Source organism: Trichosurus vulpecula, chromosome 1 (genome assembly GCF_011100635.1).
Source record: "Trichosurus vulpecula isolate mTriVul1 chromosome 1, mTriVul1.pri, whole genome shotgun sequence".
Taxonomy (NCBI): Eukaryota; Metazoa; Chordata; class Mammalia; order Diprotodontia; family Phalangeridae; genus Trichosurus; species Trichosurus vulpecula.
In genome coordinates this window covers 23,863,179-23,875,483 of record NC_050573.1, presented here as the reverse complement: position 1 = coordinate 23,875,483, position 12,305 = coordinate 23,863,179, and the positions used below count along the sequence as shown (strand labels likewise).

Here is a 12,305-nt window from a genome sequence, read left to right as displayed (position 1 = left end):
CTACTGCCAAAGCCTCCATTCAGAGAAAAACTGAGACTGAAAAGGGTAGCCCAGGATTTCCGCTAAGGACAAACCCTCATCAATTCAACTTTCTTTTCCTTTCCTCCGAAATAGTGTTCCATTCAAGCCCCTTCTAGCCACTGAGCTGTGTCCATATAACTTCTCTTATTCTTTTAATCCTGTTATCTGCCTGGTACAGAAAAATAAGCTTACACAATTAAAATAACCACAACTTGTAAATTATTAAACTTTAGAAATATATTTCTAAACAGAATGGGCTGATTCCTATATATAGTGTCTGTGCAGAGTAACCCACCATGACACGGCACTGATTTTTCTCCATAATTGGGGGAGGATGGGGAAATATGCAACTTGCTTCTAAACCAAAACCACAATTTCAGCAGTTCAAAAGATTTCACTGCCAACATGGACCTGGTAGAAACTGTATGTATGTAGTTTTTCCTTTAAAAAAAAAGTTATTAAAAAAAATTCCTAAGACACTAAGTCAATTTGGAATGTAGATTCCGAGCAGAGAGCAACTCAGTTCACGCTAAAAAAACAAAAAAACAACCAAAAAAAAGTTAACAACAAAAAACTCCCCATAAGCGGTTTCAATATGGTGCAAAGGAAGAGGTGTAGTACGGGGAGCCCCTGCTTTGGTATGGAGAATCACGGCCCCTTGACCCTGACCGGGACCGGGAGTAGCCATAGCTGGTGCTTCTTTCTGGATAGACTCTGATATAGGAAGTTTCACCCTGAAATTCAAACAAAAGGAAGGAAAAAAAAGTGAGGGATGAAGAAGGGGGGTAGGGGAAGGAAGAACAAGGACTCATATCCATCCTATTCTGAGTACATAAAAAAGACTGTTAAGTGGATGAAGCTCTCCAAGTGTTATCCTAAACTCAAGCAGAAGACTTCATCATTACAGGTTCATTTACGGCTGTGGCCACCTTGCTCTTGACGTGTAAGGTGGTTTGGGCGATGACACACTTGGACCATGCTAGCCCCAAATAGTTTTTATCAGTTGCCAAGTGAGGTAAACCACTTTTAAGGAAAAACAAATTGGTAACTGGGAACACAGGACTTTTAAGCACCATTATATGTTGAAGGAAATCAGGACAATGGGAAGGAAGGTCCAAGAGGTCTCTCCTGTAGGTCCCCAAGGTATCAGGAAGCCAACAGCTTGTGGTCTTAGTCATTCCTTACAGAAAAGAATTTCACTCACAAATTACCAGGCATATAAAGGGACAGTAGCCATGTCAAGGTAGGTTGTGTTTGTAAGAGGCCTGGGATGCACAATCCTTAAGCCACTTCAAGAAAGCAACTACAATGAGATGACAGCTTCTTGAATGTGTGAAAGCTCAAGTTCAACCACTAGAAGCCAATCCACAAAAGCTCCCTTAAACAGGAAGGGCTGGCAGGTGGGGGAGAGGTAGCCCACTCATGCTCACCTACTTGCTGATTCTCTCCTGGCACCATAAAGGACCATTGCTAGGGCTCTGTAAGACTTGGGCACGAAGGATGTTGGCTTGTCCACTTAAGGAGGTTCTTTACTGTTACTCTGAGAATATTTACCAAGTTATCTACCAGCCTTTTGTGCAGAGAGAACAGCTGTAGGCCCAACTGCCACAGGATTATAGAAGATCTTCCACAAAAGGTGGGAACCCACCTCATGAGAACGGAATTTGGAGTCGTCCAGTCTACGCAGGGCGTATTCCATATCTTCCTTGCGGAGGAACTCAACTACCCCCATGCCATCTTTCTGCACATCTGCATAACACACACCCCCAGCTTCTCGCATGTGATCCTTCAAATCCTGCCAGCTGCCTGAGGGAGGAAGGCCTGGGCATGGAGAACACAAAACAAGATAGTGTGTGAAAAGTCTCAATATTCCAGATGGGCCAGGGCTCCTCCCCCACATCTAGTCCAGTGACAGGCTTTGTCACTGCTCCAGTCCCAAAGTCTTAAAGCTTTAATAAGTCATAAAAGGGCTCCAGAGACAATGACCACAAGGCATGTACCGTATGCCATTCCAGAGAGCTAGTCCTATGCCAGTCTTCAAGGGAGAGACTAATCTCTGCCTGTAGTCAGAGCAAGAAGCCAGTCCTGTGTAGTCCTGAGAATTCAGATAATTTGATCTTTGTTGTTTCCAGGTCCTTCAAAAATAGTCCTGTGGCTTGATTCCCCTGATTTGAGATTTACTTGTTAACAATCTCATCTGCCCCTCATAGAGTAGGTCACTGACACTGCTCCCCAAAGCATTAGGGCAGGAATTTAGGGGGAGGAATTTAGACTCCAGCCAATGAAAAAAACTTAGGCGTGGTTGGTGTTGCATTGCTCTAGGGTGGTCTGGGTGACTGACACACTCATTCTCTCAAGGACCATTTCAGACCTGAATGCTAAAACTAGACTGGAACCACACTTTCCTACCCTGGGGTTTCATGTGATTCACTGTAATTCCTCTCTTGAAAGGAACCAGGCTCTTGTATGCATTTCAGTTAGGTCCAGGGTCACAGGAAAATCATACCTGGAGACACAAGAAGATCCAGGGTTTTTACTGTCCTTCTTCTGTAAAGCATAGATCGATGCACAAACCTTTGGCATTAGAATTGGTTATCTGTCATAACAGTTACCAGAGCACATGCTGCGTTTGGTATATCCCTTTTAAGACTTGGAAAAGCAGTTCAGGAGACTCCAATTTTAACAATCCCAGCATAACCACCTTCTTCCAGGATCCAAGACTAGGAGCAAGTTGTCTGGTCAAATATGGCTGTTTTGATTCCTTTCTAGCTAACTTTATACCAGTATGAATTCCAGAGAAGAGAAGATCATCCAAGAATCTTTCCAACTGATAGGAAGCTGCTTTATGTTCTAAAGGGATATTAACCTTTCTCACCATTTCATCTTCGTTAAGACATGCATCCCTGGCAGGGCTGTGCATTGGATCAGCATTATCCAAAGTTAATATTCAGTGCACCACCAGCCTAGAGCTTCTTAAGTGCTGAGAGTAACATACCTGAGACAAGAACTCGATATTCAGATCTCCTTGATGGGGGTCCAGTCCTCCCACGGGGCCCTCCGCCCCCAGGATTCCTGGGTAACTCCACACGAAGCCGGCACTGGCCATAATCATAACCATTCCTTCCATAAATAGCATCTTCTGCATCCCTGCAAATAAGAGCTAGTAGTTATTGCTGTTCAGGCAGCAGATTCTGTCCTTTCCGTGAGATGTAAGTCGATGGGGGAATCCAGGTATGAAGATGGAGATGTCCAGTCTTGATTAACTAATGTTCTGGCTTTAAGGGCCAGGGAGCCATCCCTCTTACTGTACTGAGGCCATGGGATATTTGTTCTCTCTTCATTTCAGAACCCCTCAGCATTGACCCCCTACTCCTTCCTCTCCCCCCGCCATTTTTCTGATAGATGGCCTTTTTCTTTGTCAAGACCAACCCTCTGATCACATTCATTTGTATTCTCCAGCAAACTATACCTTAAATTGTCCTTCCTTTCAAATATTCTTCCACTCCCTAGCTACTGGCTCCTTCCCTTGTGCCTTTAAACATGCGCAAGTCTCCTCCATGCTTAAAAACCTATCACTAGACCCAACCAATTCCTCAAACTCTAATTGCCTTATCCCTCCCCTCCCTTTTCAATCAAACTCAGTGGGGAAGAAAGGTGTCTTCACTCATCGCCTCTGCTTCATCACTCCCCAAACCTTTGCAATTTGGCTTCTGATTCTATTATTCAACTGAAAATAGGCTCTCTGAAGTGATCGATATTTCTTAATTGTACCAATTACTTTCTTAATCGCCAAATCTGATAGTCTTTTCTTAAAGCCCATCCTTTTTGACCTGTCTGCTGGGCTTTACACTGTTTTCCCTAGAGATTCTCTTTTCCCTTAGCTCCTACTGCATTATTTCCTGGTTCTCCTGACTCTGTCTATCCCCCATCTCCTTTCTAGCCTATCATCATGCTCTACAGCTGTGGATGTTCTCCAGTCTTGGATGGACCTCCTTGCCCCCCACACTGAGTAATTTCATCCGTTCTCGACTTTAACTATCCTCTCTGTACAAATGACTCAGATTCAGTACCAAGCTGCAATTATTAAAGGTAATGTGGCACTGATGTCTAACCCTACCGATCCATTTCAAACTGGATATCCCTCACTCAACATGTTCAAAACTGAAACATCACCTTTCCTCCTAAATCCCATGACGGGCGCCATTATCCTCCCAGGTCTTTAACCTCAGTAGCATCCTCGACTCCTACACCTCGCTTCCACCCCGCCTAGCCAATCAGTCGCCATATATTTGTTTCTACCTACACAACATCTCCCACCTGACTACCTCAGTGCACGCCCTTACCATCTCTCTACTAGACTGTCGGAATGGCCTCCTATTGGGTCTCCAAATTCCAAGGCTATCCTCCACATTGCTGCCAAAAGGATTTTCCTTAAGCACAGATCTGACCGCATTCCTCTCCAACTATTCAATCAACTCCAGCTGCTCCCTAATGCCTGCAGAGTAAGAGATGAACTCCACTGTTTGTAGCCTTTACAGCCCTTCACCTGTCTTTGCTCCAATCTCATCAAGTATTACTACCCCCTTCATACTCTGTGATGCAGATCCTCAGCCACTCCATCATCATGTGTCCTCTGTGTCCCTGCACAAACACACAGTCATTCCCTCTCCTCCTTTGGAGCATAGCTCAAGCTCCCACCTTTCCCAATTCCCTACATCATGGCCAGCGTCTTCCCTCCCAAATTACCTCGTCTTTAATTACTTTGGTACAGTTAATGGAGAGCTCGTGTCAAAGCCAAGACCTGGGTTATCGGATATGTGACCCTTAACCTGGTAGTGGTCTGGGCAGCTAAGACCGCTGGCTACGAAGAATGCAATATTAACCTGCACTGGTACCAGGAAGTTCTCTCTACTAAAGCAGTCACAGGCCCTATTCTCTTTACATTTATTTTCCATATGCTTTTACACATACTTACTGTCTTCCCCATTAGAGTGTAAGTTCTCGTGGTAAAGGATTGTTTCATTCTTTGTATATTTAGCTCCAGGACCTAGCACAACACTTGGTAGGTGCTTACTAAGTGCTGGTTGTTTAGAAAAAGGACTAGTCTTGGGGTCAATGAAACGGGGTTCAAATCCTACCACTGCCATTTTTTAGCTGTATGACTTTTAGTCACTTAACCTCCCCCTAACCTCAATTTCCTCTTCTGTGAAAATAAATAAGTTGGCCTAGATGGCATCCGAGGTTCCTGGAGTTCTAAAAATGTGTTTCACAACTTTTAAAGTGACCATGAATTCCCTATAATAAAGGGGTCTGACTCCATGAAAAGATGACTTTGTGAATGACTAATACTACATAGACCAAACTTGAAAACCTGTAAGAATACAAACCCAATCTGGAAAGAGACTAAAATAAGAGCAGATCAGAAAGCTCCTCATAACTTGGCTGATGGTTTCTCCTCTTGCTCTCACCTTAATCACTGGACTCAACAACCTTGCATTTTATATTCTCTTATCAGATCCAAGAATATAAAGGAAAAACTATAAAGAACAGGGGACCCTTGACTTAAGAGGATAGAAGATCTCAGTCTTTCTGAAGGTTTCTCAAAATCCTTTCGCAGGCTCCAGAGAACCAGTAAATCAAGAACACTGCTGAAAACCATTTCCTTAAACATAAATGATTTAATAAAGGTTTAGCAAGTCCCAAAATTATAAAGTCCTTGATTTGATCATCAAAATAATGAACTATGAATGTGAAACATCTCCATTCCCCATAGAAGTACAAAAACTTCAGGAATACATTAAGAATTAAAGATGCTATAGGCTTATTAGCCTTGAAGCACAAGCAGGGGACTTTCCCTAGATTCCACATCTTTGAAGCAACCCTGCTGATTAATATGCATGTGCAGACCACCATTAATGGAGTCACAAATGAATCACACAGTGCAATGCCAGACATACAGTTGGCACTCAATGCCATCCCCACCGAGTCGCCTCAGAGAATGAAAGGGTCACTACCATAAAATATAAACAATGTCTCCCCGCCCCACAGACCAAGTATTGAAACATTGTTCTTCAGAGTTTCCAAGTTTACTAGGATTAGCTACAGGAAATGTCAAGTTCCATATTTTTGGCAAGTATTACAGCATTAGAACTGAGGTCAGTAATAAAATAATTCAATTATCATCATGTGCTGCTTCCTCAAGGAAAGGGGTTACAGTCTAGATTAGGCTTCCCTTCTGCTTCCAGACCATACTACATCTAGATCCTTTCTGGAGACTCAAACACTCTGCTGTGTCTTTGGGTAACTCACAACACCACCGGTAGAGTTATCCAATCAGCAACTTGGGCTGTTTTACATTGTACTGGAAAACAAGAAAGCTATTTAATCACACAAGATGGAGCTACAGGCAAAACGGGTGCTTCTCTGATAATTTGCAAGAAGCTATTTGCAAGTCATTCAGTTTCTCCAATATTCCCTACAGACTCCAAGTTGTTGCTTTGGGGAATGTTAAGCACAGTATCTAAAGCAGGAGTTCTTAATTTTTTTGGTGTCCTGAACCATTTCCAGTAAAGCCTATGAAGAGCATAAAATGCTTTTTAAAAAAGGTAATTATATTGACAAAATTAATTGAATATCATTAAAAAAAAACACAAGTTCATAGACTCCAAATTAAGGACTCTTAAAATTCCAATGCCACACATACAGGCTGCATTAACCACCTGAAACTTGTGGAATATAAAAGCAGCCTTAAGAGCTTTTCTGGCCTAATAATTAAAGCAGTTCTTCATTTACCCACCGTTTTATTTTTTTTGAAATGAGCAAAAGTAGTGGACTAGATAAACCGGTAGAGGGCACCCTAGAGGACAGCTTGATGTCTGACAAAACCCAAACATTAACCGAGGCTTTTGGACCGGGAGGGGGCTGCTTCTACTTCAGGCAAGGAGGGTGGAGAGAGGAGCCCTGAGAAATATTTTCCTTTGGGAGGGATGGTAAGACCAGGGCTCAGAATTCCACCGGGCCACGGGTTTGGAGGAGATTCGAGACACCACTGAGCTCCAATTTCCCACCCCCAACCCTTCTTCTCCGTTCTAAGGGAAGAGATGCAGGAGCAGGCCATCACACCCATGTTACTGACAATACATCCTCTTGTGGGGGGAGAGGTACCGAGAGAGGGTTGGCTTAGGTCCAAAGATGCCCAAAGCTTCTCTGCAGAAATGAGGTTTGAATTCCAAGGATCGTTGTGTTTTGAGGTCTCTGCATAGCAGAACCAACCCTTATGGGGAGGGTCATCTTGGGGTCCAGGCATTATCAGGGGTACTTGTCTTCGGACTGAGTGCTTCTTGAGGAGACCCAGGATTCTACTGTTCTTTGGGGTCCTCCCGAAAACTTGGGGCTTAGGGACCTGGGAAGGTCGAGATACCACCAGGAGCTGACCCTCCAAACCTTCTGCCTCCTAGGAGTCACCCAGAGCTTTTCCCACACGCTACCCCCCCCACCCCCCCAGAGCTGAGGGCAGGCTGAGCACCCCCTGCACACACCTCGGCTACTGGAAACACTTCCTTTCATATTAAGGGACTCCAAGGGTGTCAGAGAAGCTCCCCTTGGCTAGAGACTTCTCCGGAGCAGTGCGGCCTGGATGGCCTCCGGGGGCCCTTCCAACTCTCGGGTTTAGAGGCACAGAGTACCCGCTCCAGGGAGCCCCAGACCAGAATGACCAGGGGGCTTTTGGGGGCTCACGGGGAGGGTCGGCGCCTGCCAGGGAAGGGGTGGCGTCGCGGGCTGACTGCAGGGGCACTTCTAGGCAGGCTGCGGTGTGTTGGGCGGGGGGGGGGGGGGGTAGGCGCCCCCCCCGGGGAGACAAGGGGGTGACATCATAAGAAACAGCCACAAAACAAACCACACAGAAGGAGGCCGAAAGCTCGAAGGGGACATAGTCCGGGCAGTTTGGTGACTACCTTGTCCAATTTAATTTAAGCTTTAAAAAAACCAACTCCGTAACAGAAGCGTCCGGTTCCACGCACGGGGCCGTCTTTTGTCTTCGGCGTCCCGGAGGAAGGAGCAACGGGGGGGCCTCCGGGGCTTGGGCGCCCCAAAGTCAAGGTCCCCGAGTTCAGAGCGCCCCCGGCAGAGCTAGGGGTGGGGGGCGCGCGGGGACGGGGAGAGGGGAGGAGGGGAGGAGGGAGGGAGGGGAGGAGTGCGCGCGCAGCGGGGAGGGGAGGAGGAGAGCGCGCGTGGCCCCGAGGAAGCAGCGGCGCGCGCAGCAGAGAAGGGAGGGGGAGAGCGCGCCCGGGACGGGGAGGGGAAGGGTGCGCGCGCAACGGGGAGGAGAGGAGAGAGCGCGAGGCCACGAGGCGGCGCGCGCAGCGGGGAGGGGAGGAGGGAGAGCGCGGAGGCCCGGAGGAGGGGGCGGCGCGCGCAGCAGGGAGGGGGCGGAGACAGAAGCTAGCGGAGCGGGGAGGGGGGTCGAGGAGGGGCGTCGCTGGAGGTCCATAGAAGGCAGACAGGCGGGGGGGCTGGGGGAGGGGAAGAGGGAGGAAGAAGAGGCTCAAGTCAGGGAGTGGGGGGCTGGGCCGGGGGGGTGGGGAGCCGAGGCCTCACCTGGGATCCTCGAAGCGCACGAAGGCGAAGGGCGCCAGGCCCCGGCGGTTCTTGAGCTCGATGTCCCGGATGCGGCCGTACTTGTAGAACAGGTCCTCCAGGTCTTTCTCCCTCACGTCCGCCGGGAGGTTCCCCACGTAGATTCTGCCGTCGTTGTCGTTGCCCCGATCATCTTCCTCCCCCCAGCCCATCATCCCCGACATCCCCTCAGCCGCTTCCCGCAGCCCAGGCCGCTCTCTGCCGCGGCGCATTGTGGGAACCAGGAGCGGAAGTGGGTCGGAGGTTCTAAAAGAAGGTTTCTTAAAGGGGAAGTCGCCGGAAGGGCTCTCTTCTCCCCGCCCGGCGCTCCACTGAGCCTGCGCAGTGGCATCACCGCTCTCCCCCGCTCCGCCCCCACGCGCACACTCACGTGCGGCGGCTTTTCCCCGCGGGGTACGGCGTGGGAGCCGCGGGGAGGGGGGGCGGATCCAACCCCCTCATGGGCTCCCTCGGGCGAGGGTGCTACGGCTCTGAGTCTCGTGGGCAATAAAGACTTAGCTTTCTCCAACGCCTGAAAGGTCATTGAAGGTCAAGGCCAGTGTCAGAATTTGTTTTGCTTAACTATGCATATTTTTAATTGTTTCCTTCCCCCCGCCCCAAGCAAAAATGCATTTTTTTTCTCCTGCCCACCACTGGACTTTGAAAAAGAAAGACAAAGCACCCTTTGTAACAAATTTCATAGTTTGCAAGCTTGTTAGAAGGGTTTTTTTTTTAATGGGGGAGGTGGGAGGGAGAGAAAATACTTTTATATTTATTTTTTGAAAGATCGTCCGATATAGTGCTGGAAGGGACCACGTCTCTCTTATCTCCTCATCTACTAACCAGTTATTAATCGATTACTTAAAGCGCCTGGCACCGTGATGCTAAGCTGGTCTTTAAACCCTAGGGCTCTTAACCCTTTAGGGCTCTGAGAATCACTAAGGATTTTTACTTTTGTTTTAGGAATTTGGGGTTTGGGCTTCTGGGGAGAAAGTGAATCAGGTCAATCAACCACCACTTACTAAGTGGCCACTAGTACAATGGATAGTTGTGGGTGTAGCTGTCCCTTGTATTGCTTTGTTGGGGGAAAATTTGGTAGCAAACTGGAGAAGACCCCCACACCTCTTCAGGTTTGGTTCTCTCCCGTTTCTGAATTTTGTGTTTATCCCTGTTTTTAAGAGAGTGAAGGCCTTTTTGATCAAACTTCAGTCACTGAAGAAGTAGGTGCAACAGGCGGCCTCTGCCCTTCTGAGTCTGTAGTTGGAAAAGCCAGTCGGAGCTTCCCCATGCCTCCATGTGCTCCTTAAGGCCCCAAAACTTAGAGTCAGGTTGAAGAGGAAGATCTGAAAGCAGTGACCTCCGATTGCAAGTCCAACATTTTCCCTGCTGCACCATCCTGGTACCCTCTACAGAGGGGAGGAAGGGAGTAAGCATTTATTAAGCTCCTATTATGTGCTAGGCACTGCGTTAAGCGCTTTACAAACATAGTGTGCCCACATACTACGGTCATACGGCCAGTAAGTGTATGACTTCAGGCTCTATCCACTGGGCCACCTAGCTGCTCCAACAACAAAACAACCATGAAAAGGGCTGTTGTAGTATCATCTTTGAACCTCCTGTCAATCCTAGGAGGGAGGTGCTGTCATTATCTGCTATGATGAGGAAGCTATTGTCAAGGAGACCTCATCAGTGAAGTGATCCCACAACTAGTAAGTGTCAGGCTGCACTTGAACTCAGGGCCTCCTGACTCTTGGGGACTGATTGACCTGCATAGCAATTAGGCCCCAGGACTGTGGAGAGGAGTTTGGACTCAGTCACCTTTAAGGTTTTCGATCCCTTCTTCTTACCACAAAACCAGTGTTCGTTCAATATATATTGAGCAAACTCATGTGAGACGTAGAAAGGAAAGGCAGCTTACAGTCTAACAGGATCTTCCACCTTATGTATATAAAGTGGAATGCTAGGCAGAGTCCGGTGAAGGCGGAGGAGAAAGCCAGACAATGCCCTAGAAACATCTGAAGAGGGGGAGAGCGTGCTGTCTCCAAGGGAAGGCTTCTCTCCTGGAGGAAGTGATCACTGAGCTGGGCCTCAGAGGAAGAGGAAAATCTCAGCAGGCAGAGAAATGAAGGGAGCATGCTGTGAGTCTGGGTCTAGGAAGGGCAGGACTGAGGCTGGTGAGAGCTTGTGGGTAGTGCCCCAGCCTTAGCTTATTGTGGGGGGAGGTCAGACTGAGTTCAGGCGTGGCAGAAATCTGTCCACTACCCCTGATTTCTAACCCCCCACTCCAGTGGTTCCCTTCCGGGAAGTATTGTATGAAATTGAAGGGGATCCCAGGCACACACCCATTTGACCATCCCTTAGAACTTGTTATTGGGGGTGATGGTGGTCTTTTTCTGCCATTTTCTGTAAATCCATAGGACCCACTTAGCTGGTTTAGAGTCTCCTACTCCGAGAGCCAGTGGGCACTCAGCTGTCTGTTGTTACTTTCTCTGTTTACGTGAGCTGCTCACCTCTGTTGGCCCTGATGAGGGTTTGGGGTGAGAGGTGCTCGACACCCCAAAGTACCGAAACACCGGGTCCTGCCAAAAGAATTCGACTCAAGCTTTCTCAGCCAAGGGAAAAGATAAAGTTTATTAAGAGTTAGCCACATAGGCCTGCCCCCAAGACATCCCACCCCTTGCGACTCCTGTAAGGAAAGCGGGCCAGACCAGTCTGAGCTAGATTGGATCTGACCACCTTCATGGAGGCAAGATGGAGATTATATACACAAAGGTTGTGGGAGGGATTGAGGGGTGGTCTGGGGTGGCCAGAGGAGGGGTCTAGGGAAGGACTTAAGGAGGAGTCTAAGGAGGAGCCTGAAAAGACTGGGATGAAGTCAGACTCCCGGGTGGGGGAAATAGCTGAAGGCTATATGGAAATGACAACCCATAAAGGGCTGGGGTAGCAGAGCTGGGGTATAGATATTTTGATCAGGTTTAAGGATGGGAAACAGGATTAAGGGCGGGAGGTCTTAGGGAAGACAAGATTAAGGGTGGGAAACAGCTGGACAATAGAGGACTGGGCAAGGTAGGCATTTGGGCTTAATGGTTATAGCCTCAGGTCAAGGCCAGGTAGAGTGGGAAGATTCAAGGAGAGTTCAAGGGTTCAAGGGGTTCCCAGAGACTGTGCCCTCATCAGCCCCACAAGTCACAATCTGCCTGTGGTCTTCCTGGAATGAATCAGGAAGATGTCTAAGGCCCAGCCACACATCAACCACCAGGCATCACAAATTTAGTTAAGGCTTCCTACGTGCCAAGCACAGGGAATACAAGAAAGAGTGAAAACAATTCCTTCCCCATAAGGGCCTTCCTTCGGATGGGGAGAAGATCTCTGTATAGTCAATGGAAACCTTAGAGGGGCTAAGTAGTGCTGGCAGTTACAGGCCCCCCAGAGGCCTCCTGCAGAAGGCAGCAGCCCACCTGAGCCTTGAGGGAATGTAGAGGAGAGGAGAAACATTCCAGGCATGGAGACAGAGCAATAGGAAGGAGGACAGGGGAGGCACATATAAGGAGACCGGAAAAATAGGAAGACTTTAAATGCTCCAGGGGTTTATATTTGATACTGGAGGTCCTAGAGAATTCATTGAGGTGAAGGGGGTGGTGATATTGATGAGGGTACAGTCTCTAGGA

At 48.0% G+C, this 12,305-nt stretch overlaps 1 protein-coding gene across 1 annotated transcript; it reads right to left on the bottom strand.

Annotated features, from left to right (window-relative positions):
- Positions 1 to 236: 236 nt before the first annotated feature.
- Positions 237 to 8,886, bottom strand: SRSF9 (serine and arginine rich splicing factor 9). Its single transcript, XM_036757178.1, has 4 exons — positions 8,620 to 8,886; positions 3,017 to 3,168; positions 1,670 to 1,842; positions 237 to 755 (listed from the first exon to the last, which is right to left on the bottom strand). Exons 1-4 carry the CDS (start codon positions 8,868 to 8,870, stop codon positions 612 to 614), a joined length of 720 nt encoding a protein of 239 aa, XP_036613073.1. The 5' UTR covers positions 8,871 to 8,886; the 3' UTR covers positions 237 to 611.
- Between the last annotated feature and the right edge of the window lie 3,419 nt (positions 8,887 to 12,305).

Coding starts and splice junctions, on each gene's coding strand:
- SRSF9 (XM_036757178.1), bottom strand. CDS start 8,870: ATGCGCCGCGGCAGAGAGCGGCCTGGGCTGCGGGAAGCGGCTGAGGGG. Junction 1,843..3,016: donor ATATCGAGTTCTTGTCTCAG/GTATGTTACTCT, acceptor CTCCATGCCCAG/GCCTTCCTCCCTCAGGCAGC. Junction 756..1,669: donor CCAAATTCCGTTCTCATGAG/GTGGGTTCCCAC, acceptor TTTGAATTTCAG/GGTGAAACTTCCTATATCAG.